The sequence below is a fragment of the Gouania willdenowi genome, chromosome 21 (genome assembly GCF_900634775.1).
Source record: "Gouania willdenowi chromosome 21, fGouWil2.1, whole genome shotgun sequence".
Lineage (NCBI taxonomy): Eukaryota > Metazoa > Chordata > Actinopteri > Blenniiformes > Gobiesocidae > Gouania > Gouania willdenowi.
Window position 1 is genome coordinate 19,592,701 of NC_041064.1, and position 26,995 is coordinate 19,619,695.

The 26,995-nt window shown below is 37.5% G+C and overlaps 2 protein-coding genes across 3 annotated transcripts; both read left to right on the forward strand.

Moving 5' to 3' along the window:
- The first annotated feature begins 1,286 nt into the window (after nt 1-1,286).
- Nucleotides 1,287-5,539, forward strand: LOC114455530 (transcription factor 7-like). Of its 2 annotated transcripts, XM_028436850.1 has the most exons (9): nt 1,287-1,596; nt 2,355-2,544; nt 3,909-3,961; nt 4,061-4,126; nt 4,262-4,409; nt 4,519-4,626; nt 4,735-4,830; nt 5,048-5,056; nt 5,335-5,539. In XM_028436850.1, the coding sequence occupies exons 1-7, from the start codon at nt 1,592-1,594 to the stop codon at nt 4,792-4,794; spliced, it is 630 nt and encodes a 209-aa protein (XP_028292651.1). In that variant the 5' UTR covers nt 1,287-1,591; the 3' UTR covers nt 4,795-4,830; nt 5,048-5,056; nt 5,335-5,539. The 2 variants fall into 2 exon arrangements, with proteins under 2 accessions (XP_028292651.1, XP_028292650.1); XM_028436849.1 differs by lacking the exon at nt 5,335-5,539 and having other exon boundaries at nt 5,048-5,150.
- A 4,576-nt stretch (nt 5,540-10,115) lies between these two features.
- Nucleotides 10,116-26,766, forward strand: slain1a (SLAIN motif family, member 1a). The gene is made up of 9 exons (XM_028436245.1): nt 10,116-10,662; nt 14,832-14,968; nt 18,282-18,398; nt 20,155-20,265; nt 20,349-20,498; nt 21,589-21,918; nt 23,662-23,850; nt 23,972-24,305; nt 26,192-26,766. Exons 1-9 carry the CDS (start codon nt 10,244-10,246, stop codon nt 26,265-26,267), a joined length of 1,863 nt encoding a protein of 620 aa, XP_028292046.1. The 5' UTR covers nt 10,116-10,243; the 3' UTR covers nt 26,268-26,766.
- Nucleotides 26,767-26,995: the final 229 nt, after the last annotated feature.

Below are 26,995 nucleotides of genomic sequence, written 5' to 3' on the forward strand. Positions count from 1 at the left end.
TTAAAACCATATATATTTACACTATATATATATATATGTATATATATATGTATATATATATATATATATAATATTTCATTTTCTTTTTCTTAGCAATGTACATTGTATTTATATTTCTATATTGAATTATTTATTATTATTATTACTAGTACATATATCCGGTAAATTACTGTATACAAATTATTAGGACGGACGAGGAAAAGCCCTGCCCTGCAATGCAAAGCTTTGCTAACTAAAGACAGCACAAATAACAAATTTAAATGAAACTTTAGATTTCTTTCTTTTTTTTTTTTTAAATCAAAAACCGTAAAACGCTTACCACTGTAGGAGCATGTTTCAACACCAGGGGTGATATATGTATAAATAATACTGCTGTTGAGTCCTTGGGCTTTATATAGCAAATTTCAGGAATTATTAGTTATTATTGTAAACTATTAAGACATATTTAATGCATCGATTAGTCCACTGACAAGAGACTATACAACCACTTTATCTGGATCAGCACATACAGTAGCCTCCGCAATTAAACTTAGTTTTAATTTCAACTGGCCTAGGACTAAAATATTATTTAATTGTACTTTAATAGGGTTCGTTACCCCTAACTATAATATGTAGTTCTGTCGAGCACCAAATTTAGAGGCCCTGGGGGCCTTTGAAAGACTTGTCTGCTCTAGAGCTGTCTCTGCTAAAATAAATGTGAAACAGACCCTTTACAATAATAACTGTACATGTTTTCTCTTAATTGAATATTATTATTAAAAATCTGTAACTGTACCTGCTAATCTTCTGCCCATATTTATATTTATTTTACTTTAATTCTTGTTCTATTCTATATCATTCTGTCGTATTGTTTGCACATTGTGTTGTTTGATTTTAAGACATGTGTTACTGAATAATAAAACCTAACAGGAAAGTAGAAAGTTCCTTGTACTGAAACTTTTATATTTTATTTTACCTTTTAATTGCAGTTTTGCATTGATTTTGGATTTTGCACCATTTTTTTTTATTTTTATTGTTCCCTCGAGACATTTGCACTATACCTGTAGGTGTTATATTTTATTATCGTGCATTATTCTACATTTTAAAATAGGTTGTATTTTTTTTGGTGTGTTGTGTTGCAGAATTGCATTGTTTTGTCCTGATATTTAAAATAAATAATAATGTGTACACTGTGTATTGACTTGAAAAAAAATAAAAAAAAATAAAAAAATAAAATAAAAACTTGACCTATTTTTATTCAGGCATGGCCATGGCCTAAAACCGGCCATGCTCTGGGGTCACCAGAAATGTGTGATATCAAAATGTGGTTACAACCTAATAAAGGTTGAGAACCATTGCTTTATCCACACTAGACAAAAACAGTAATATTCCTTTAAAAAAAAAGAGCATTATTTAAATACACGTTTTCCATGGCAACCGTGTCATCTCTCACCCTATATAAGCGGTTAGAAAGAAAACTTAACTGTTTTCCAACAGTTGTGTCTGCAGTTCACTGTTCGGTCTACAAGGAAAACTCTCTCAGAAATCGCCAGCGACCATTTCTGAACATTATCAGCCAGAATATAACATATCAACAACCCCCGCTCTCAAAATGAAGTGAGTAGAAGTTTTATTAGGCTTTATTTTACCGTCAAGTAGTTCCTACTATATTCCACCAGGCGGCAGCACTGCTCCGACATTTTAGTACATGTGGAGGTCATTCATCACAAAGTATGATAATAGCAACATAATTACAGATATAACTACTAATTTAAATGATATACAGCTGATAGAAGTGTGTGTCACAAGTATTTACACAAAACTGACTTGTTTTTAATGATGTTCTAACATTTTTCGTAACGTATTTTATTTTTTAGCTAACTTTTATAGAAGAGCAATTTTCAAGTGTTTTGTGCAACCTCTAAATATATTTTCATTTGCATAACATTTGAATTCAAATAATTTGGCAAGATATGGGTCATTTTGTGTGTTTTTGGGGGTTCTTAATGTTATTTTGTGTATTTTTCTGCTTTTATGTTGTTGATTTGTGCATTTTTGGGGTCACTTTCTGTATTAGTTTTGTTGTTTTCTGTATTTTCTTGTCATTTTGTGTAACTTTGTTGACAATTTGTGTGTCTTTGCTGTTGTGTGTCTTTGTCGAGTCATTTTGTGAAATTTTTCATTTATTTAGATTTTTTTTTAATGTTTTTGTGCATTTCACTGTTGATTTGTGTGATTTGGGAATCATTTTGTGTATTATGTGTAGGTTTATTTTCCTTCCAGCTTCTTTCTCTCTCTCTCTATGTGTGTGTGTGTGTGTGTGTGTGCATCTCATTTATTCTCTTTGTCTCCTTGTTTGTTTCTTTGTGTCACAGGATACCATTGAACATGCTGATGGATCCTGTGGTCCAGGAGGAGGAGGAGTTGAAGCACCTCCTTCCTGAGATTACAGATGTTGTGGAGCAGTATCCAGAGGTTGCAGGACTGGTGCACTGGGCGACTTACCCTGTGATGTCGTCTCCTCATGTTTGTAAATGTCCTCCTCCACCGTTAACAGACCTCCAAGTAAGAATCACTGAAACACATGGTGTCAATGTGGGCAACATCACAGCATACATTTGTTCATCCATTAAGAACAGACAGACCCTTCCTCATTCTTCTATATGACTCTGTTGTTGTTATAAACAGTTTTTAATGGATTTATTTACATCTTTTTATCCAGTCCTGATGTGGCATTGGAATATCACCCAGTTTGGTTTCTTTGACAGACCCTAGCAGTAGTTTTTTGGTGGATGGTTGATACCATGGTTGGGACAAAAAAAAATAAATTGTAATTACATAATTGATATCTAAATACAATTATAAAATGATTATAATTGTAATTGTAATTGCATTTGTATTTGGAAAAAAAACTGTTGTAATCATAATTAATTGTGTAATTGAGTTCAGATAATTGACTTTGTAATAGTAATTGGTCAGTGCCAAGGCACAAAAATGTAAAAATCTGGGAATACTGACAGAAAAGAGGCTCAGACGCCCACACCAAAAACATTAATACCAATATTTTCATTAATTAGGAAGTCTAACAAATTAACCAAGAGATCAAAAACAAAGTGGATGATAGATTTTTTTTATTTATTTTTTTTATTTCACCTTTATTTAACCAGGAAAAAAATCCCATTGAGATTAAAAACCTCTTTTTCAAGGGAGTCCTGGCCAAGAGGCAGCAAAGTTACAACACACTGAACAGAAATACATTTACATTACATTAAAATGACAGGATAACATAAGAATCAAATAAAACAATTACAGACAACTGAGGCAGTCTCAACAGTTTTAAAGGCATTCAAGGACAACAACTCCGTCAGCTTCCAGTCTCTTTGCAGCATGTTCCAAGCACAAGGAGCTGCATGTACAAAGGCTTTTTTCCCCAGCTCTGTGCGGGCAAAAGGAATTTTGATAAAACACATAAATTTGAAATTGGCCGATAATTGGTAAGAACTGCTGGGTCACCTCCTTTTAATAAAGGGAGCACAAAAGCTGATTTCCAAACAGCTGGAATATCTTTGTTTCTAATTGAAAGATTAAAAAGAAGATAATAATTTTTAGTGTATTTTATAGTTGATTTAAGACGTGGGAGACAACTGACCCGTTGTCATGGTGCTAACAGAAAGCTAACATAAGAGGAAGGTCACATTCATGGGGTCATTGATTCCAGGCTCAGTAATTAGTAATTGACAACGTCATTGTAATTGACTTTCAGGGGGAAAATCATATTTGTAATTTGAATTGTAATTGGAAAAAAATGCAGGTCACCATAATCATAATATAGTTGTAATTGAACATGGATAATTGAGGATGTAATTGTAATAGAAAAATGCAATTGACCCAAACCCTGGTGTCTAATATTCATGTTCTTGTGTCTCCAGTTTTACAGCACTCCTTTCTTTCCACCTGAAATCTTTCCATCTTTTGAAGAACGGTAAGCAAAGCAAACAAACACACCTGATCCATCAGACGTTGGTTCACATGTTTGTGACATGATTTCTCATCCAGCGTGTTTATGTTTTTATCTTTGTAGAGATGAGTTGGATGAGTTATTGGCTGTCATGCCACCAGAGGCCCTGGAACCCATCCCAGTTCCAAAGTGAGTGTCCTTGAGTTGTTTTAATTGTTTTTTTTTCTGAATAACTCTAGATCAGAGTGTCTCCCTGCTCTCTCTCTCTACTACTCTCAGCTACTGTTTCCCTGCCCTGCTCACTGTTTGTGTTTTGTTCCTCAGAAAAAGGAAGCTTGAGAAGGATAAGGGCCCATATGTTAAGAAACCTCCCAACGCATTCATGCTTTTCTTAAAAAGTGAGAGGAAGACGGTCCAGGAAGAGCTCGGCATTAAGAACAGTGCCGCCATCAACAAAGTTCTTTCTGAACGCGTAAGTTTGTTGATTCCTCAATAAATGATCTGTGATCTTCACATTTTTGTCTTCGGTGTGTGTGTGTGTGTGTGTGTGTGTGTGACACCTTGTTGTTGTTCATCCACAGTGGAAGTCTTTGGAACCAAACAAAAGGGAACTCTTTCAAGCAGAAGCCCAAATAGAAGCTGATATCCATGCTCTGAATAACCCCGGCTGGAGCAGCAAAGCAAACTACGTAAGTCTACTCTGTAGAAATATTTACCCATCAACCTTAGAGGTGATGACATCATGACTGTGGAAGTATTTTATCAGCTGACTAGAATTTTCACGTGTCTGTTTTTAGGGGAAAAAGAGCAAAAAATCACGGACTAAAGCTCCACGTCTGCCTCCACCCTCCGACTGATGGGAATGTATAATAAACATCACCAACATACTAACGGTAAGTATCATTACTCAAAACATCATTGAATCAATTTAACTTCAAATTGTGTCTGTGTTCTCCATAGATTGTTTGAAATGCATATATCAGCATCTAAGATGTTCTTTAACAATGTGAATTAGTTTAGTTTATGGTGGATTCTATCATAGAGACTCACCTAGAAACAAGCCTGCAGTAGAATCAGAAGACTCATCAGCTGTTCTCTATGTTTTACTAGCACCAAGGACAGCAACGACATCAGCAGCAACAACAGCAAGGGCAACTTCAGCAGCAATATCAACAGTGGCAACAGCATCAGCAGCAACAACAACAAGGGCAATGTCAGCAGCAACATCAACAGTGACAGCAGCAGCAACGACAAGGACGTCAACAGCAACAGCAACAACAACAAGGATGATGCTGTTTTCACTGTTGATGTTGCTGCTAATATTGCCCTTGTTGTTGCTGCTGTTGCTGTTGATGTTGCTGCTGACGTTGCCCCTGTTGTTGAATCAGAAGACTCATCAGCAACGACATCAGCAGCAAGAACAACAAGGGCGACGTCAGCAGCAACATCAACAACAACAACGGCAACAGCAACAACAAGGGCAATGTCAACAGCAACATCAGCAGCAACTACAGCATCAGCAACTACAACAAGATCAATGTCATCAACAGCATCAGCAGCAACAAGAAGGGTTATGTCAGCAGCAACATCAACAGCAGCAGCAGCAGCAGCAACAAGGGCATCGTCAACAGCAACATCAGCAGCAACAACAACAGTTGCCCCGTCGATGTTGCCGTTGACGATGCCCTTGTTGCTGCTGCTGCTGTCACTGTTGATGTTGCTGCTGACAATGCCCCTGTTGTTGTTGCTGCTGATTCTGTTGCCGCTGTTGATGTTGTTGCTGACGTTGCTTTTGTTGTCGAATCAGAAAACTCGTCACCTGTTCTCTATTTTTTCCTAGCACCAAGGACATCGACGACATCAACAACATGAACAACAAGGGCAACGTCAGCAGTAACAACGGCAACAGCAACAACAAGGACATTGACAACAGCAACATCAGCAGCAACAAGGGCAACGTCAGCAGCAACATCAACAGCTGCAACAGCAACAAGAAGAGCAACATCAGCAGCAACATCAACAGTGGCAACAACATCAGCCTTGTTGTTGTTCAAATGTCTATCTTATGTCTATATCTATAGCTATATATATTTTTATATATTTATTTATGTATCTAAATGTATAATAAAACAATATTTGAATTAAGTGAGAAAAGAACTTCCTTTCTAACTCACACACACACATCACAAAAAGGTATTAGAAGTCTATTTATTCAGAGTCAATAGAAAATAATTGACCAATGTCAATGTGTGTCAATAAATATTTTATCGATTACTTTTTTATAAAAAAATATGAGCCAGAAGAGGCTGGAAGGGCTCAGATAGTTAACCAGTGAAACTTACACACAGAAAATGGTGAATGACTGCCGTGTTTTTGGCTGTACCAATCGGTCAGACCATAAAAAACATTTGGAGTTTTATAGACTGGCAAAAGTTATATCAAATCAGGGAGAACATTGTCAAAAGTTATCAGAGGAAAGGAGGCGCTTTGTGGTTAGCGAAGCTGAACCAGGATCTACGAGGCTAAAATCTGGACAACATCTGAATTTGTTTGACTCATTTCTTGTCAGGTTTGTGAATTGTTGATTCCAGCGGCTCTTAACTCATTTTCTAGTGTGATGATAAGAATATAATTCATATCAAGCTACTGCATGTGGCATTATTGATATTTATATACATATAAAGTACCAAACGTGGCCCAGTTATAATATACTTGAGTCAGTTCTGGCTGAATTATGGCAAGTTAGCTTTAACAATTCTGGATGTTAGCCCAAACTGGCCCACATACTGTATAAAGTACCAAACGTGGCCCAGCTGACTTAAAACATATTTGGCCCAGTTCTGGCTGAATTATGGCAAGTTACAAATGAATGAATGAAACTGCTTTATGGGTGCGACATTGTGCTGTTTAGTGGACTTTTGTAGACTAATTGCCTTTTATTTTTAAGCTGTGACAGTATCCAAGCGATCATATAACTTTTACTTTACTACTCTTAATTGTTAATACGGATGTATTGATTTTAAATGCTCCGGAAATAAAGTAGTTGTACTCGACTATGTTTGTTTCTGTATAAATGTATGGTTTAGAGAGCCATGGCGTCATAATGATGGTATTAAGAGGTGGATTCATTCAGTGTAGGACATCACTGAAGGCCTAGGTGTGAAATGCATGGCTCGCCACTGCAAGTTAGAATCCACTAATCTTAATGTGAACCTAAAGTGGCCCAAATATAAAGTACCGAACTTGGCTCAGGTATCTTCAAACATATTTGGGCAAATTCTGGCTGAATTCTGGCAAGTTAGCATTAACAATTCTGGTATATGCGCCAGACCAGAAAATGGAGCGTATGCCAGATTTGGGTCAAAATGACAATGCATTGTGACCCACATTTGGGCGAATGCTTGTTTATTTGGTTGGTTTGTGGTTGTCATCTGGTATTGCTATGGCTGTATTGTGGCCCGGATATGGCAAACAAGTGTGAGTCGCTATAGTGCCATCATTACACACAGTATATGGGCCAGACCAGAAAACGGAGGGATAACAGTGCACAGTGGCCCACATTTTGGCCAGTGCTGGTTTATTTGGCCTATTAATGGCAAACATCTGGCATTGGCGCTTTGTGGTTAGCGAAGCTGAACCAGGATCTACGAGGCTAAAATCTGGACAACATCTGAATTTGTTTGACTCATTTCTTGTCAGGTAAGTGAATTAATGATAGCAGCGGCTCCTAACTACTTTTCTAGTGTGATGAAAAGAATATAGGTCATATCAAGCTACTGCATGTGGCATGATTAATATTAATATACACTAGTACAGTGCCCGTCGGAAGTATGCATTCATGTGGGAGCATAAGTACAGTTGTCAATTATGGCCAAATGAGAATTTGAAGGTTGGATGTACAAAGAGGTGTACATACTTTGTTATCTGTAGTGTTATAAAGGGGTTTTATTTGTGGGTGCAAAGTAAAGTAGTGTGAATCTGGAATGATTTTGTGTATTTTTGTATCTTTTTTGGTGTAGTTTTGTGCATTTCTGTTGTCATTTTGTGTATTTTTTGTCTAAATATTTAGTTTTGTGTATTTTGAGTCATTTTCATATTTTATAGTTTGTTGTTGTTTGGTGTATTTTTCTGTAATGTATGTTTTTTGGAGTCATTTTGTGTGTTTTGGAGCAATTTTGTATATTTTTGTGCATTTCTGTTGTCATTTTGTGTTGTCTTTTTTGAATAATTATTGTTTTTTTGTTGGCATTGTTGTGTGATTCTGGAGTCATTTTGTGTATTTTTTGTATAAATATTTAGTTTTGTGTATTTTGAATCATTTTAATATTTTTGTTGTTGTTTGGTGTGTGTGTGTGTGTGTTTGTGACTCGCCACACACATGCACGCACATCAGTGACTCACATCAGACCCAATCAGTGAGACTTGAGAGCTTTGCTCGTCGATCAGTGTGACTGCGCCGCTGCTCAGATGCCCCTCCCCCCTCTAAACTATCCATAGTGTACATCCGGGTATTTCTGATGGCCATATTCTGTGCACACTATCGAAGTGGGACCACTACGCACTAAATATGAATGAGAATAGCGCGTAGTGCACCATTTCGGACACAGCCTCCCTCTCTCTCACTCATGTGTTTGCAGTGGGTGTCTGCTTGGTGTGTGTGCAGCGATTGGCTCTGGCCGCCCACGTGACTCTAGCTCGCCTCTGTGATGGAGCTGTGCAGTGAAATAGATATAGATGGTGCGCTAGCGCCTCCTCACACACTGAGATCAAAAGCTGAACAGGTTTCACTTCTGGGCGAACAAGCTGAAATAAAATTAAAATAAACATTTGGAAATTACTCCAAAATAACAGACGCACACACTCGGGGTGTTTGGAAGCCGTTGCCAAAGTTTCAGGTCGAACAGGCACCACTTTGAGATATTCGCTCCACACACGCACACACACAGACCTTTTTTGCTTTTATAGATAGATTATTATTAGGGATGTAACAATTCACTCAACTCCCGATACGATTCGATTCACGATACTGGGTTCACGATACGATTCTCTCACAATTTATTTTACAAAATGGGACTGTAGACAAATTTTTTTTTTGGGAAAAAAAAACTAGAAAATGCTGTACTATTTTCCTTTTATTTTTCATTGTCAAAATAATTCCTTGATAAACTATTCAAAATAATGCAATTTAACTAAAAATAAATCTTGAATGAAATAAATAAAGGAATAATACAAATGAAAATGAAGTCTATTAATTTAAATTCTGGTTCTATAATAAACAATGCAAAACTGCATAATAGTTCTTTTTCTTTTAAAAGTGCAACTGAAAATGTATTTTGTGACTTAACAATTGGACTTTAAAAAAAAAAAAAAAAAAAAAAAAACCGATTGCACTGATTTACGTCATATTTGTTTGGACCAGCAGAGGGCGCTGGTAACACAGTGGTCGGTTGGCATGCAGATATCTTGCAGTGAAGAAGAGAAGCTATGCTAGCAGACAGAGCTAATAGAAAAACGTGACTTTTACAGATATTCAAGTAATATTACAGATATTCTTTCGGTGCTAAAGGGGTAATGAATCATTTATTAACATATTTAAGAGTAGAAGGCAGCCCTCTGCTGGTTAAAAAAAGTACTGCGATTCAATTTTCAGAAAATTGATATCAACCGTGATACCTATGAATCGATTTTTAACTGCCTTACGATTAATCGTTACATCCCTAATTATTATTATTATTATTGATTTTATTCTTCCAGCTATTGAAAATGTTCCAAGTTTATTGTTGATGTTATATTTGTACTAATAATAAACAATAATAGAGTTCCACATGTTGAAATTCTAATAATAATATTAATAATTGAATAAAAGTCATAGCATTCTCAGTATTATTATTATTGATAAAAATAAGTAATTTGTACTGGCTTAAAACCATTGTTATTGCAATTATTAGGCCATTGAAGTAATAAACATTGTATTTACATTTTAATATTTAATAGTTTTTTAAAAATATTTATTAATATTATTGACTTTATTCGACCAGCTACTGAAAATCTTCCCAGTTTATTGTTGATGTTATTTTAGTGCTAAAAGCGGCTTTAACACATACTTCCTCACTGGTGGCGTGATGGGAGTAGAACTGAGAGCTGCTGACCAATGAGAAGGAGGCTGTGTATTCATCCTAACAGCAGCATCAGTGTGTGTGATTCAGTGTGTGTGTGTGTGGGAGTGTGTGGAGCTACTGCTGAGAACAGGGGGACCTGAGCCCCTCTCCGGTGCAGTGCAGCCGCTCTACATGTGCGGGGTGGCCGATGGAAGCAGAGGTGGTTCTGAACGGCCCTGTGATGGCGGACGTGAATGGGAACAGTAAGATAGTGAGCGCAGAGCTGGAGGTGCTGAAGCTGCAGGAGCTGGTTCGGAAACTGGAGCGACAGAACGAACAATTACGAAGCAGAGCCGGTGCTGTAAACAATCACCCCCCAGCAGGCCTTCAGCTCCAGCCTCCAGTACCGTGCCTGCACTCGACCACGACGGACACTTTCTCCACCAAATATGACCCTTCTCTGCCGCATCCCAAACAAAGCTCCACCGAGGAGCCTTTCGCCTATTTTCAGCCGAGCTCAGCGTCTCCCGAGGCGGATGCAGAGGACGGAGACTCCGCCACGGTTCTGGATGAGGTGGATGTGTTGGATCTCAGCACCGTCCTCCCCATCGGGGAGCCTGAGAGCTGGTAAACTGCTGCCTTTGTGTCTGTGGCCGCAGTGTGCATGCTGCAAAACACTGTGCGTCCGTCCTGTGTTTGTGCGTAAATGTGCGTCCTACCCTTTACAGGTTGTTTACAGGCCATCCATAGACACACTGGCCACGTAATGAAGCATCCTCTGCTGACAACAAAAATCCCATCAAACCCTGAGTCATAATCCACATTTTGATTTGTTATGAGTGCAATAAATGTGGAGCAACATAAACTGAAAAATAATAGGATTAAATTAAATTAAAGTTAAATTAGATTCAATTAAATTAAGAGATGCCTTGAAGGTTTCCAAACAGATGAAGATTTGTTTTTCTGTGTTGAAAATGTGATGGAGTTTATGTAATCTCCTTTGCATATAAGAAGGTGTTAAGTTATTATACAATATACCTATAGGCTACAGTGTGGATGAGACATTGCATCATGCACAAATGATTTTGCTTTTCTGCTATAAACACTCATACATAAAGGACAACTTTAATGTGTGGTTAATGTTTAAAAAATAAAATAAATCCATCAAAAAAGCCTTATTCCACAATTTGATTTGTTATGGGTGCAATAAATCTGGGTATTTGGAAATTTGGAGCAACATAAATTTGAAATAATAAATTTTTTTTGGTTTGATTTTACAAAAGTTAAATTAAATAAAGTTAAGAGATGCCTGGAAGGTTTCCAAACAGATACATATTTTGTTTTCTTTGTCGTTGAAAATGATGTTAAAAAATGTGATGAGGTTTATGTGAACCCCTTTGCATATAGGAAGGTGTTATCTATGTTATTATGTAATAGCTAATGTGTAGGCGACAGTGTGGATGAGACATTGCAATCGCATCGTGCACAGAATATTTTGTTTTTCTGCTATAAACACTCAAACATAAAGGAAATCTCTAATGTAAATAAAGAAGAATTACTTTTCAAAACCTTTTTGTTTTTATTAGTAAATTATTTGATTAGTATAAAAATAAATCGATAAATCTGGGAGAACATTCTGGTCAAATGTGGTATTAAAGGATCGTAATGATGTATAGCATCGTTGAAGACTGCTATAAAAATACATTACAACAGTTCCTGCAGGTTTAAATGTTTTTCTGCCTGAAATTTTAAAGGGGACATATTATTTAAAAAAAAAAAAAAAAATCACCCTTAAAAACAGTTCCCTGTGGTCTAAATTACATATCTGTGCTGGTGTTTGGTCAAAACATAACATGAATTAAACAACAAAAGAGGTTTAATACCCTGTAAAAACGAGTTCTGTGAGAGCGCTCCGTTTTAGGGGTGTGTGTCCCCGCCCCTGTCTTCCGCGGGGGGGCGCACACTAAAGGTGCGTTCACACCGAACACGACCGAAGTGACTAGATTATATTCAAAATCAATGTAAATGATTCAAATCAAGAGGTCCTGCATGACCCAGTCGCTCAAAGTTGAAAAATTTGAACTTCTCAAGTGACAACTCCCCCGTTCTTCACTGTCTGTAGAACCGAGGCAGCAGCCCCCCCCCTCCCGCTACAGTGACACGGTGTAGTGTAAAATAATCCTACGCGTGAAATTTTCCTATGGGCACTTGCGCACTAGGGGGTGCATTCTCCCATCTGGACTTAAGCGTTTTTTTACGCGCCTGAAGTTACGCACTTCTCTCCTACACATATTCTCCGGTCCGGTCTCTTGACACGCCCACCGTGCATAAGTAGAGCAAAAGCGTCATTTTTTGGGGGCTGTCGCGACAGTCGCGTTCGGTGTGAAAAACAATGGTGCACTTTTGCAAAAGTTTTCATTAGGTTGGGAGTGGAGTCCATGGGTGGAGTTACCAGCTGAGGGGAGGGTATTTTTTTCCTGATTTAGCTTGTGATGTCACAAACTTAGAACATTGGAAACAGAGTAATTTTCTCTGTGTTACAAGACTTACACAGACCACAAACAAACAACTGGATGGTTTTATTTCACGTTTTTGACACTCAAGTTACCATGTGTTAATAAAAAAAACTGCAAAAGTAGATTCCTCATATGTCCCCTTTAAAGTGTGTCATTATCCAGCACTGAAAAGATCCTGATCATCAGCCACTACCAATCAGTTCTGTTGGATCAGCATATCTGTTCAAACAAGCAGAACAACATTTCTCCAAAAATCAGTGATTGATACCTCTTCCCTGCCCACACAATGTAAATTTGGCTTAGTCATCCTTTAGTTGGTCACAATGTCAAGCAGCTTCCTTTTCAGTTTGCAAAATATCCGATAACCACACAAAAAGATGTGTACTTAATAAGGAAATATCAGCCTAAGGACACTGCACAGATATCTGTTTTCTCCATGTTTTTGCTTTTTGGATGCAGTGGAAACGTGTGATCTTTGTAAGATTTTTTTCCATTCTAACAAGATTCAATGTCAGAGCTCCAGAGCTGCCAGCGAGAACAAAACACATTACTTTGATTTGTCAACAGGGAGAGGGAGAACGCTGGGACAGTCACACCTAGATTTCAAGCACAGTACAGAGATATAGTAGACTCACAGAAATATAGAGATATATCAGACTTACAGAGATATATAGTTTATAGATATATATAGACTATAGATATAGAGATATATCAGACTTGCAGAGATATATAGTCTATAGATATAGGTATATATAGACTACAGATATAGAGATGTATCAGACTCATAGAGATATGTAGACTATATATAGATATATCAGACTCACATAGATACAGTATATAGACTATAGATATAGAGATATATCAGAGTCACATAGATGTATAAACTGGGCCATGGTGCTGCATAGGTTTCTATCTGGAGTAAAACCAGCAGAGAGATGAATATAGAAATGCCTTCAGTGTGAGATCAAGGAGCTCTTACTTTGTAGTGTAGAGCTTTAGGCTGAAGTGGAGTGAGGTAGCTCACACACTGACACACTGCCTACTCAAGCATCTCCATTCCCACCCATCAAACCCGACGAGGTGGAAAATGTAGCCCACATCGGAGTCAGTCCACCCACTGTTAGCGTGCACCATTACTCTATTTAACTTGACCCATTGACCACAAAAGTCAGGGTAAAGGCATGGACTGGTGGGTATGTCACTCTGGGGCTCCTTCTTTAGGTTTACAGCAGTTTAACACAGGATTTTGTCCAACAAAATTATATGTAAAATCATTTTTAAGCTTTATTCCACCACTATACATAGGATAGTGTGTCTTAGTCCTATGCACTCATCTAATATAGAAAATCCAAGCCAATATACAGTATATAATATATAGTATATGGACTGTTATAGAAAACACATCACAGTCTACCCCATTCTGTCATTAAAAGCAGAAGTTTAATCCAAAAGTCCAAAAAGTGTGTACAAATTTGACTGTAGTATGTTGGTGGGATGTAGTATATTTTAACTTATTGAATTCACTTAATATATTCATGTTTTGTTTTTTTTTACCCTGAATACAAGGGATGAGTATTGGGAAGGATTTTGCAATGCGATTCATATCACGATACTTGGGTCACAATACAATATTATCACAATATATTGCAATATTCTACCCACTTAATATCAAAATTAAACGTAGAGATGAAAAATGAAGTTGCTGTATTCAGAGGACAAATTGAGTCAAAACTATTTGTTTCAAAACATCCTATTTATGATTATTATTATTATTATTATTATATCTACAGTGCCATCTACCGGAGTAGAGGTACAGAATTGGCACAATTTTTAAGGATTTTATGTAGGAACAGGAGCTGGTCAACAAAAATATTGATTAAATATTAGGAAAAAAATAATAATAATAATAATTTTAAATCGATTTTAAAAATTGCCCCCCCCAAAAAATCGCGATATATTGTGAAATCGATTTTTTTTCACACCCCTACTGACAACTGAGTACCTTCATCATAACAAAGCTAACATTGATTTCTCTGTTATAGCAAAACTCTATGTTGTAGCTGTTCAAATTGTTTTCAATGTGTGGTTGTACATACATTTGTACATTTATGTTTGGATTTCATAGAAAAAATCTCAGCTCTCGTACTTTGTTTTATCCTCATAAAATAACAAAGCTGTAATACATGTTGGCTATAATATAAGATCCAGCTTTTTTTAGTTCAAGTGTGATAAATAAAGACATTTCTTCCCACTTTTAAGCGTTGTTGTGTCGTTTTTTAGGCTGTATGTGAGTCCCAAAGCCAAGCTGCAGCCTGAGAGCGTCATCAGCCCTCTGCAGTGGTGCAGGCAGGTACTGGACCACCCGGGGCCTGAGGCGGAGCTGGCCAAGCTCACCTTCTGTCACAGACTGGACCAAGGTACCGTGCACTCAGCACACAGATTATCAGCCTGCACATGTGTTCACATCTGCCTCCGTCCGCTGGCTGACATGTGATCAGAAGCCGTGGCACACTTCACACAAAGTATCTACACGTGCAGCTGGTATTTATAAAGCAGTGTATTACTCTGTTATTTTTATAATATCTCACCCACATTTCCTGCACAGGGATCATCTTTGTGGTGTTGGAATTCATTCACATTCCCAATAACATTTGAAATCAATTTGTATTTGCTATGCCATTATTAACATGTTCTTTTGTTCAAGCTGTGGGAGGCAAAAACATCATCTACTGATACAAGGCTGGCATTTAGTTGCAAAGCTAACTGATGCACAATGAGGGTGAAAGCTCCTCACTCTTACCAAAAACATTCCTCAACATCTGTAACAGAGATGGGCAACTTTTATCACAATGAGGGCCACAAAATTAATAATAATAATAATAATATTTATCATTAATCATGATCAATCTGAGCAATAATACAGGTAAAAACAAAGATTTTTGTGTGTGTTTTTTGTAGTTTTGTAAAGTATTCTTTTATTTTTTTGTACTTTTGTTGTCGTTTTTTAAAAAAATAATTTTACACATTTTTTCTTTCATTTTTCTTGTCATTTTGCTTATTTTTCTGTCATTTCACTTCTTTATGTTGGTATTTTGTATTGTGTCATGTATGTTTACTTTTGGGGCCTTCTGAGGCCTGCCTTGTGGCCCTCGGGCCAGCAGTTGCCTATGTCTATTCTGAGATCATTCAATCCTTCTCTGAATTACATTGTCGTTTTTTGTGTTTTTGGACTTATTGTTATTGTTTGTTATTCTTTTCAGAAATGTTTGTGTATTTGTGTTGTTTTGTCTTTCTGTTTGTTTTGTGTATTTTATATGTTTTATGTATTTTTCCTTTCATTTTGCCTATTTGTCTTGTCGTTTTGCATATTTTTCTGTCATTTTGCATATTTTTCTTGTCATTTTGCTTTTTTCTCTTGTCATTTTGCATATTTTTCTTGTCATTTTGCTTATTTTTCTTGTCATTTTGCTTATTTTTCTTGTCATTTTGCGTATTTTTGGTGTCATGTAGGTTTACTTTTGGGGCGGTACAAAATTATCCTAAGGCTTGCTCACATTATTCCTGCTCAAATCCTTACATTTACCCATTTTCCTACTTCTAACACATTAAACATGCTAAGTATGCCGGATTGATAATACACACTCACTAGTAGTGCTATATTAAAAATATGAGAAATAGAGTTGTTTGCATCGTTAAACTCTGGAACAAATATTATGACTGATCTGCCTGATTTGCTCTTAAATTTACTGATGTTATATTTTAAGGAACTGTAAAGATTTTCTTTCTGTTTTTACATGAGATGTTATCATTCTTATTGTTTTTCCATGGTCTCGTCACCCTTTTCTATTCTAAACCTGCATTTCAACTCAGGGTTTCTGTTTTTAATGTGATGTGTCATCATAGTGTGTGTTTTATGAAAGGACCCAGTTTTAGATGTAGGGCTCTCACTCCCTCGAATGCGTGGAAGTATGGTTACCATGGAAACCAAGCTGATGTTAACGGTTCAAAAGACATATATTTCCCAGATCCTGCTGCTCTTCCATCACATATAATCCGCCCTTGAAAGAGGAAAGGATATACAAGAGGAATGTGGCTCAGCCTCACATACATTCCTTCATATTGTAACAATAACAATAATAATATTTATCATAATTTAAGGTTCCTAATACCCATGCACTGCTTTGCTACTTTATTCTGATTGTTTATTTGCACGTTTCTTAGTTTGTTATTGTGTACACATTTCAAGGTCTTGATCTTAATCCAAAACTGCATTCAGTGAAGGCTGGCATGCCTCCTCTGGGTCATGAATGCCTCCTTGTGCTTGAGTTCTTGTGGCTGTTGTTTGTGCAACTTGCTGTGAATAATAGTTTCTATCCTGTAGTGTTGCTCTCACTCCCAATCAGTGGGATAAATCCCCCAATGAGCTCTGAAAAGTTTAGAGTTTTTGGGGGTAAGCTACGAGGCTCGCTAACGTCTTACGGAGATAAATCACCATGGTAACTTAGGCTGAACGACTAACCTGGTCGACAGCAGGATTTGTTCTGGATAGGATCTTAGCGAGGACTAAAGCCCCGCCTCCTGACCAATCAGTTATCTTAGAAAACGACCTGCCCTTTGTTAGAAGGTCCTGGTTGGTGCAGATCTGACAGCTACGTTTAGGAAAGAAAGATTATTAATGAATAAATGCAATCCTTTCATTTACTGATGACATCCTTTAGGAAAGATGTAGATTTATATCTGATGGACTGATCTACAGTCAGCTGATGAAGCCTGTGTCTACATATGCGCAGACAGGTGAAGTCATTAATTCATACACCATAGTGAGGCTGACCGCATCAGCAGGAACATACTACAGTGAAACAGTGGCTCTGCCAGTTTTCTCCATTTATTTGTAATGATAGGTCAGACGCTGGAATCTCCACCCCTTTTATATGAGTGCTCACGTACCCAGGCTGAAAACACTTGGCTTAAATTAGCGTGTTGTTATCGACCTTCGTAGGACAGCTTCTCTCTGACAAGGAATGTGTGGTTAGGTAAAGCCCGCTAACGGAGATTAATCCAGGATGTAATTATCTAGCTTTGTAGCGTAGGCCCTTGGGGTTAAGGCTAAGCAAAAAATAAATAAATAAATGAAAACATGTCCTGTAAGTGTAGCTTTACTGTACTCTCTTAGTCCCCAATTTAACTTTCCAATTTAATTAGTCCCCAATTCTATTTTATTATTTTCATTTTTCTGACCAGCATTAATAGATATTATTTTTATTTATTTATTTTCTATTATAGTATGGATCATGGTGTCCTAATTACTTAACTTTTATGTAATCCACTTCTAGGAACCTATAGAAATTCAATTTAAGACATTTTTTCCGTTCTTTAAAACAATTCAGCATGAATCCTATTCAACTTGTAGCGTCAAACTCCAAAGTTGACCATAGTAGACCTAATTCTGGGTTTGGGAATGGGATGTAGCCTACATGTGCAATCCCTGCTTATCCGAAGATGCTTCCAAAAAACCCAAATCTGTAGTTTAGCCCATAAAGCCACAGGACTAAGCTGTACCTCGTCTTATTGAATCCGCCCTCTTGTGTTTGGAGCCACCAACGTTGGTCACAAGGAAGCGGATTATCATGAAGCCAGCATGTATGACATGCTAAATACATAATCAATGTGCTGAATGTTTCCCTGGCATGGTTGCAGTTTCCACACTAACACGTCCCATCTCGTTCCCAGCTAAGCGGTGGCGTGGACTCTCCTCTGTCCGTCCCTACAGCTGCATAGAGGGTCTCTCTACCCTCAGCTGCCCTGTCCTGCCTTACGCTAAATCTGCTGCTCTAACCGAATCCCCAGGTAACACAAACATATTCACTCAACTTATGAACAACAAATAACATGAATCAACTAAAATTAAACTAAAAGCGACATAACTGATTAAAGGAATATTCATTTTCTGTTGTGATGTTATTGTTTGGGCAATAGTCAACAGACTTGCAATATTTGGGTGAAAAATGATCATTTAAATCTAAATAGTCTCTTTGTGCTATTACAAAGTCAAACTTTATAAGGGAATAAGCAATATCTAACAAAAGATAAGGATCCAGGTGTCAAATTACATGCAATAGCCTCTTGGTGGCTTTTTAATGTTTTATTTTATGAACTTGTATGTTTATAGTATCTGACAATTGTCTTCTCTCGAATACTGTTGTTTTTTATATGCAAATAGAAGTGTTATATGTTATTGTGTTGTTGCATTTTTCACTGTATATTTCCTGTAATTATCATTCTTTTAGGGTGACAATTGAATATTTTGTCCAGGGACTGCTGATGAAAAATATTTATATAATATTTTCAGTATTGATATTAATATGCACAAATAAAATAAAATAATGAAGGCAGTGAGTGACATGCCCGCGCCTACAAATACAGTTTTATATTATTATTAATAATAATAATAATAATAATAATAATAATAATTGTAATCAAAATCACAATTGTGCCAAACCGATCAATTGGCTGTGCGATAACTTTTGAGTTGATTGTGATTAATACATGGAAAAATGCGTGGGACGTACTTGCGCCCTCGTTTATAAATCGTAAAAAAAAAAAAAATTTGTACGCACTTCCTGGTTTTTATCGTACGTCAGCTGAAGTGCGCTTACCTAGGCACACTTTTATAAATGAGGCCCCTGGTCTCAGCCATTGTGCAGGTGTTAGTCTGACTGGAGGTGCGGACAGGTGTCGTTTATACAGGTAACGAGTTCAAACAGGTGCCATTAATACAGGTAACGAGTGGAGGACAGAAGAGCTTCTTAAAGAAGAAGTAACAGGTCTGTGAGAGCCAGACTTATTGCTTATTTGTAGGTGCCAAATACTCATTTTACACAATAATTTACAAATAAATTCTTTAAAAATCATACAATGTGATTTCTCTCACAGTGAAAATGTATCTATTGTAAAAAATAACAAACTTCTGTCATCTTTTGAAGTGGGATAACTTGCACAATCGATGGCTGCTAAATGCCCCCACTGTAAATCTGCTGTAAACGTCAAGCAACTAGCACAAGATATTTAGTTTTTTAGTTAAAGTTGTGTCAATGTGACCCCACTGAGGAGTGGGATGACGTTAAGGTCATTCCTGAGAGGTGAAGTGTTTTTTTTTTCAAAAGAAGCTGATGATCCAGCTACAATAAAACACAAACACGTGAGTAAAACAATAAGATGAGACTTTCAACTATTATTTTAATCACTGGAGTTTTGAATACATCAAATATTTTATCTTGGAGGACTCAGTATATCATGGCTGTGTTTTAGAACACTTTAGGATTCAATATATCAGTTATTTTTTTCTCAAAACGGTCCCAATTCTCGTTGTAAGTACATAACCCAGTTTCTTAACCAGATCTTACTTGCTCTTTACAATCAGATTACAACACATTTGAGGGAGAGATTAGAAGGTCGAGCCCTCTGACAGATGGACACAAGCAATCTTGTAGTAACCCAGAGAAAATCTTCTTCTGCCTGTTTCTACATGCCTTATATTAACCCAAACTATCGCTAGAAGTTGGTTTTCACTTCTTGACCCAGTCCTTCTTGCTTTTTTCATCAGCCCCGTTGTTATTACCCGCTCAGTCTTTCCTCCAGCCAACTCTGCCTCTCAGGGGTAGCTCCAGCCTCGCTGACAGAGCGCCCTCCTTCCTGTCAAACTCCACTCTCCACAGTAAGACCCCACTCACCCACTGAAGCACTCCACTGTATGCACTGGTTTACATGTTTCTCCTTCTTTGACCGTCTGCTCTTTAGATCTCGGTCGGCGCCACTCGGCCCTCACACCACAGTCTTCCTTGGACAGCGAAGTGGGCGTGTCAGAGCTGGAGGACGACTCCATCTCCATGAGCTACAAACTACAGGACATGACGGATGTGGAGGTCATGGCTCGACTTCAGGAGGAGAGTGAGTTCATCGTTTGGATGCTTTTTTTTGGTTTTTTTTAATTAACACTGAAATATCTAGTTTAAATCTGAACAAATGATCACAAATGATAAGGAAGAATGGATGGATTAGTAGGATTTCAATCATCTGATGATGCATTAGGTTTGACGGGTGGTTGGTTTGATTTCCTTTGCCTCCTTTTTTTAAAAAAAAAAGCCTTGTCAATCTTAAGATGTGTGTAGCACAAAAAAAAAGAGTTCTAATTAATTTGAACAATACAATTCATATTTATGTATATAATAAATATCCACATTTAAAAAGTACTTTCTTGATACAGAATAAGGCTGAAGACATCTACGTTTTACTTAATATTATTTATTGTTTAGTTATAGCTGTTTAGCTTGAGCTGATCAAAACATCAAAATTATATTAATAATTCACTTTATATACCTGCACTATGCACACGAGAGCCTGCTGACAGAAAAAATGCATATAAAGAAGACCAAGGTAGGAGGGTACACGTGATAGGATTTAAAAAAAAAAAAGCCTTAAAACTATTGGTTTATATTGTGTCTTTTTAACTTCAAGCATTCACATTTAAAATGAACTATCTCAAAGATAAAACAAGCAGAATGCATTGACCAAGAGATTATAAATATTGTATGAATTGCACGAAAACCAAAATTCATTGTTTAAACTTGAAAACAGTTCAACTTCATTTGACTGGACTTAGTGTAATACATTTGAGTTAACAGTACAAAGCATTTATAAATGCTTTTATTCTACCAATTCAGAGTAATGAACCAACCATATTCCTTCATTTGTTATGTTTTTTTTATGCCGTTGTTGTTTTTTTTTGTTTTTCTTAATTTTACTTGCATTTTTCTAATTTATGCCTGTTCTTCAGTCGTATATTTGCACCATTATCCTATATTGGTATTTATGTTTGTTCTTACTGTCTGCTATTCTATTGTGTTGCTGCAACGTGTGAATTTCCCCACTGGGGATCAATAAAGGTCTATTCTATTCTATTCTATTCTAATGGCTGAGAAGTGCAATCATATAGCGCACAGTCTTACAGTAAAAGCCCCACCTCTGTGTCACCCTGCAGGTCTCCGTCAGGACTACGCCTCTACCTCAGCCACTACCACCCGCCGCAGCTCCAGCTTCTCCCTGAACTCCCTCAGACGTGCCGAGATTGACCTGGATGAGGAAGACGAGGAGGACGAAGGGTCCGACCTGCTCCCGCCTCCTCAGCCTCGACTGTTCCGCACCGGGTCGATGCAGCGAGCTGGCCTGCCTCACTCTCACACCTTCTCTAGTATTAGAGAGTGCAGACGCACTCCAAACACGCCCCACTTTTCACTCACTGGACTCTCGGCTTACTCTGGACCATCCAGTCTGATCACAGACACACAGTTTACATACAAGAGTAACACAGGTGAGAATTTGAAGATTTGTTTTTTTTTTTTTTGTCACAGAGAAACCACAAGATCTGATCTGAAACCGCGATAAGACTTTAAACCGGTGTCACGGTCTGAGTTTGCATCCTACTGATATCTAGGCATGCGCACTACAGGAACATTAATTTTTGCTACTCCTGCTGTGCTGAGATTGTTCATTCAATTTCAAAGTTAATGTCCAAAGTTAATTTTATTGGAAAGTTTATTTTTGCTACTTCCGCTGTGCTGAAGTTAGGGTAATCATAGATATCGTATGATATCATATGATAGTAATGGCTCGTCAGTAAAATAGCACAGCCAAAGTATCAAAAATTCATATATATATAATTTATTTTCTAAAAAACATGATTCAAATATGCATTGTAATAAATAACCTAATGTAGTAATGTCCAATTCAAAACAGATGCTGATTAATAAGAAAAATACTTTACAATATTAAGCTGTTGTATTCATAAAAATTAGCAATCTGATCATAACAATCATATTTTTTAAGCATATTTTTAAAATCCGTACATAAATCCCTGTATGACAAAATCCAGTACAGCAATCTCACTATGATCTACAATTTTTGGCATAAAATGCACTTCACTGACAATTAACTTGCTGAAATATTTAAAATACATTATTACACTTCTTAATAATAATAATAATAATGCATCAATTTTATATAGCGCTTTCTCATAGATACTCAAAGTTGCTTTACAGAATTAAGGCATTATTCTTTCACTCCATACTTAGTGGTGGTAAACTAGGACTGTAGCCACAGCTGCCCTGGGGCAGACTGATGGAAGCGAGGCTGCCAAAGTGCGCCATCGGCCCCTCCGACCACCACCAACATTCCCTCACACACTACATTCATACTAGGCAATGTGGGTGAACTACTAACTACTAGCCAGGCCCAGACCTGCTTAGCTTCCGATATCTAACGGGATCGGGCAATGACAGGCTGTATTAATGTGAATATTAATGTGAATAACAACTAAGATATCAATGTATTCTCAGTATGACAATTTGAGCATGGCAATTCCAGCACAGGTACAATGGCAGTACATGACTGCTACGTACTGAGGTTGTCTGACAATCTCATCACGGTTACAAACTCAAACCGTGACACCGGAACTGTACACCAATGCCAGGTTTTAAAGCCGAATTACTGCCTTCTTAACATGAGTGCTACCATATGGACACAGCTTAACTGGCATTATCAAGCACATAAGACAATTATTATCCCTATTATGGCTTTATTTTGTCAATAATTCCTGATTTTGGAGAAGATCCTAAAGGATTTAGGAAACCAAGCTTAGAATTATTGGGTTTTGAAAATACCTCTTCCTCAAATGTGTTGCCACAATGGGAGGAATCTAATATTTGGTATTTAAAACAACACATTTTATCAAGTATCACTTTAAGGTGGAGTGTGCACTGTAATGTAAGTATACGCGGGGCTACACATCTAGACTATACTGTAGAAGTTTTAACATAACTGCTTTCAGACACTTTGTCTTAAGTAAGCTTTAATTCTTAACCTTATTGTTTAATGTGACATGAAAAAATCAGATACATGTCACATGTGGGCAAAAAATCGGAATGAACCTGCAGTGTGAACACAGCCTAAGAGCATCCGCCTTCAGTCTTTAGTCTTCAGTGTATATCTTGTGAATAACTTTCCATGATATAAATGGTTTTCAATGTCTGATCAGGTTTGTTTTATTGTTGCATAGACAAATTACGAAGAAGCATGCCCAATCTGCTCCGTGCTCCCAGCATGCCCAGTGTTCCCAGTATGCCATGCCTGGCGTCCCCTCTCACTCCACCCTCCCTCGGCCCCTCCTCCCTGCCAGTAATGCCCTCCCTCAGGACCAGCCAGAGCTTTGATTCATCCAACGGGCTAGCTCGACTCCAGTCCTCCAGTAAGACACATGGATTCATTATTAGATCAGCCCTCTTTCCTCCTCCCCTGAGTTACTTGATGAATCTGCCGCTTGTTTTAAATTCTTTCAATTTTAAACACTTCCTCATTATGTCTTGCAGTTCCATCGCCAGGCCAGCTGAGTCAGCGAGTCCAGAGTGTTGGTAACTTTCCCATGACTCCAAGACACCCAAACAAAGCTACGGCTTACGTGAGCCCCACAGTGCAGCAGAGTCCCGCCTCCTCCTCCCTGCCAACCTCCGCTAGTCTGCACTGCATCTCCAGCAGTGCGGCGCTGCCCCAGGCCCTAAAACCCAGCAATAGTTTCCAACTACAGGCCCTGAAAACCAGCACCAACACGTCAGCAGTTCCTCGCAGTTCACTTCCCCGCCCGGCCTCCTTCATAGGAACAAGTGGGGTTCCACGGCTAAGTAAAATCTCCCAACCCACCCGCAGGTGAGTTGTTTATGCGGTATCAATGAATTTTAGTCATGTTGTCACATTTGTATTCTGTTCAGATCCAAAATTTTAACTCGCTCTCTGACATAAATATGTTAAAGCAGAGCTAAGTAACTTTTCACCTTAATAAATCCTTCTCATAGTCCCTGTGAGGGTAATACAAGTGTTTATTGGGTGATTGGGGGGGTCTTTCATCTCTCGCTGCTGTCTCTGGCCAGAAAACCACAACTTTCCCTGCCTTCGACCTTGGGAGATGGGGGCTGCAGAGTTTTTACGACAGTGACATAACCAAAAGGGACCTTTAGGGAGAGCGCTAAGCGCAAGTTACTTAATTCTGCTTTAATGCCTGTTGAGTTGGGGTTGGGCTCGGACAGTAAAATGTGGCCGTTCTGCACTTTAATGCACATATCTTATCAACTGAATCTTCTACGTTTTCTTTCAACGAATACGGTATTTTCAAACTAAAGGTGATTTATCTTTTTTTTTTTTTTACAAATTTCAATGACATTTGCAAGTGTTTGGAAAACTCCTCCGTTCCATGATTTCCAGTCAAGAAAAAAGGACATCATGGTAAAATCTGCTGCTTCTGTAAATGATTCACACAAGAACTCCTTCATTCACGGCCTGTTTACGTGCGGTGGGCGTGTCAGGAGTCTGTTGGGAGAATATACATAAGATAAACATGCAAAACTCTGTGTGCGCAAAACGACTTATACTTATCACATGTAAGTCCTGTCCACCTACTGAAGGAGAAATGTCGACTCTTTAAGTGAATGCAGTAAGACTTAGAATATTTACAGCATGCTTTTACAGTAACATCACTCACACATCTCTAATTCTGCATTGTTATTTTATAGGTTATGAAGGCACAGACAAGGTTACCAGTCTAATATTGGGCAAAGTCACCAAAAGACAGACAGTCACATGTATAACTCTGGAAATAGCTGTTTAAAACCACCATAAAGTTGGAAAACAACTCAAATTAGCACACCAAATGCAGGGTTACTGTAGTGTTGGTACTAAAGGAAGCTTTTCACCTGGAGCCCCCTGTAATTATGTTCAGCCCCCAAGGTAAAGGCACAAAATGACTCCAAAAACACACAATATGACAAAGAAATGCACAGAACAGTAAAAAAATCAAGAAATTGGCAGTAAAATAAATACTGTACAAAAGGACTGTACATATAGGCAAAACAACAACAATTATGCATAAGAATAACCAAAAAATATTTAAAATCACGACAAAAATGACTCCAAAAAATACACAAAATGACTCAAAATACACAAAAAAACAATAACAAGAAGACAGTCATCAACATCCCCCACCAGATTTGTGGTCATTATAACTCACAACCTTTTCCTAAATGTCCTAAATCTAACTTAGATATATACATAAGAATATATTATCACATCAGAATTTAAAATTACTCACTATCTTAAAAGGTTTCTAAGAAAATTTGAAAATACCTAAAATACCATACTAAATACAGAGTTAAAAAAAATGGCACAAGGGCAATAACTCCGGGAAAACTATTTGCGCACTTCTCATTTTCAAACTCCATCAAGGTATTGATACCCTGAAGCCACACACCAAATTTGGTTATCTTCAACAGTTTCTGAGAAAAGCTGTCCCCTTTAACTCGGACAGACGGATGGACGGAGCTCAAACCTACAGTATATCCCCCTTCCACACTTTGTGTTGGGGGATAAAAATACACAGAATGACAAAAAATGTTCAAAACAACAACAAAACAAAAACCTTTGTTATTTTCTGTACCAATGTTTAAATTGATCATTATTCTAAAACCGTGTTCTTATCTTCCTGTTGTTGTTGTTTTTTTTAGTTATATCTTTGACATTGTTATTTTACCTTCTGTTTGCAGTTTGCTGACCCCTCCCAAGAGCCTGGCAGCTCTGAGTGCCCTGCGGGATGGCAGCTGGAAAGATGGCTGCTACTGAGCCCATGGACTGATGTCTGAAAGGTGAACAGGGTAACTTTACACGAAGCCCGAGCGATTAACCACAAAAAGGTTGTTGATATTTGACTGTGACTCGAATGGAGAGTAGGTGAGTGTAAAGCACTTCTTCGTCACTTGAAGACAAAGTAAAGACTGTGAACAGTATCGGTCCAGCAGGCTGGATCTTTACAAACTGCTGAAAAAACAAATTTACACACTTAAAAAAAAGCAATCAGTCAATAATAGGATGAGCTGTTGTTAAATGTGATTTTTGACTGTTGACGGATAGTTCTTTACATTTTCTGTCTTAAAAATATACACCACCCACGTATTTGTACATGCTTTTTGTGGTTTCATATGGCTACTTTTACAAGTATTTTTGTCACTGTGATGTTGGACATTATGTTGAAATGGATATTTGACTTTTATGACTTCCTGTGCCTAGTAATCAGGAAAACTAATAAGTTGTGAGGACTGCATCACTTTGGATACCAACAATGATTAACTAGTCAAAACACTTTTTTTTTTTTTTTTTTTAATGTATGCATTTATTTATGTCTATGTGCACATTGAACCACAATGAATTTATTGTTTATTAGTTTATTTTCTTTATAAGCATAACTGCTGCAGTGATATTGCACACAAAGTTCTTGAGCTTTTTATGGACAAGATATTAACAAAAAGTGACTTTTTAACTGGAATAAAAAATTAATTAAAAACAGTTTGTTT

Coding starts and splice junctions, on each gene's coding strand:
- slain1a (XM_028436245.1), top strand. CDS start 10,244: ATGGAAGCAGAGGTGGTTCTGAACGGCCCTGTGATGGCGGACGTGAAT. Junction 10,663..14,831: donor ATCGGGGAGCCTGAGAGCTG/GTAAACTGCTGC, acceptor GTCGTTTTTTAG/GCTGTATGTGAGTCCCAAAG. Junction 18,399..20,154: donor TGCTCTAACCGAATCCCCAG/GTAACACAAACA, acceptor TTTTTTCATCAG/CCCCGTTGTTATTACCCGCT.
- LOC114455530 (XM_028436850.1), top strand. Junction 3,962..4,060: donor TTTCCATCTTTTGAAGAACG/GTAAGCAAAGCA, acceptor TTATCTTTGTAG/AGATGAGTTGGATGAGTTAT. Junction 4,410..4,518: donor ACAAAGTTCTTTCTGAACGC/GTAAGTTTGTTG, acceptor GTTCATCCACAG/TGGAAGTCTTTGGAACCAAA.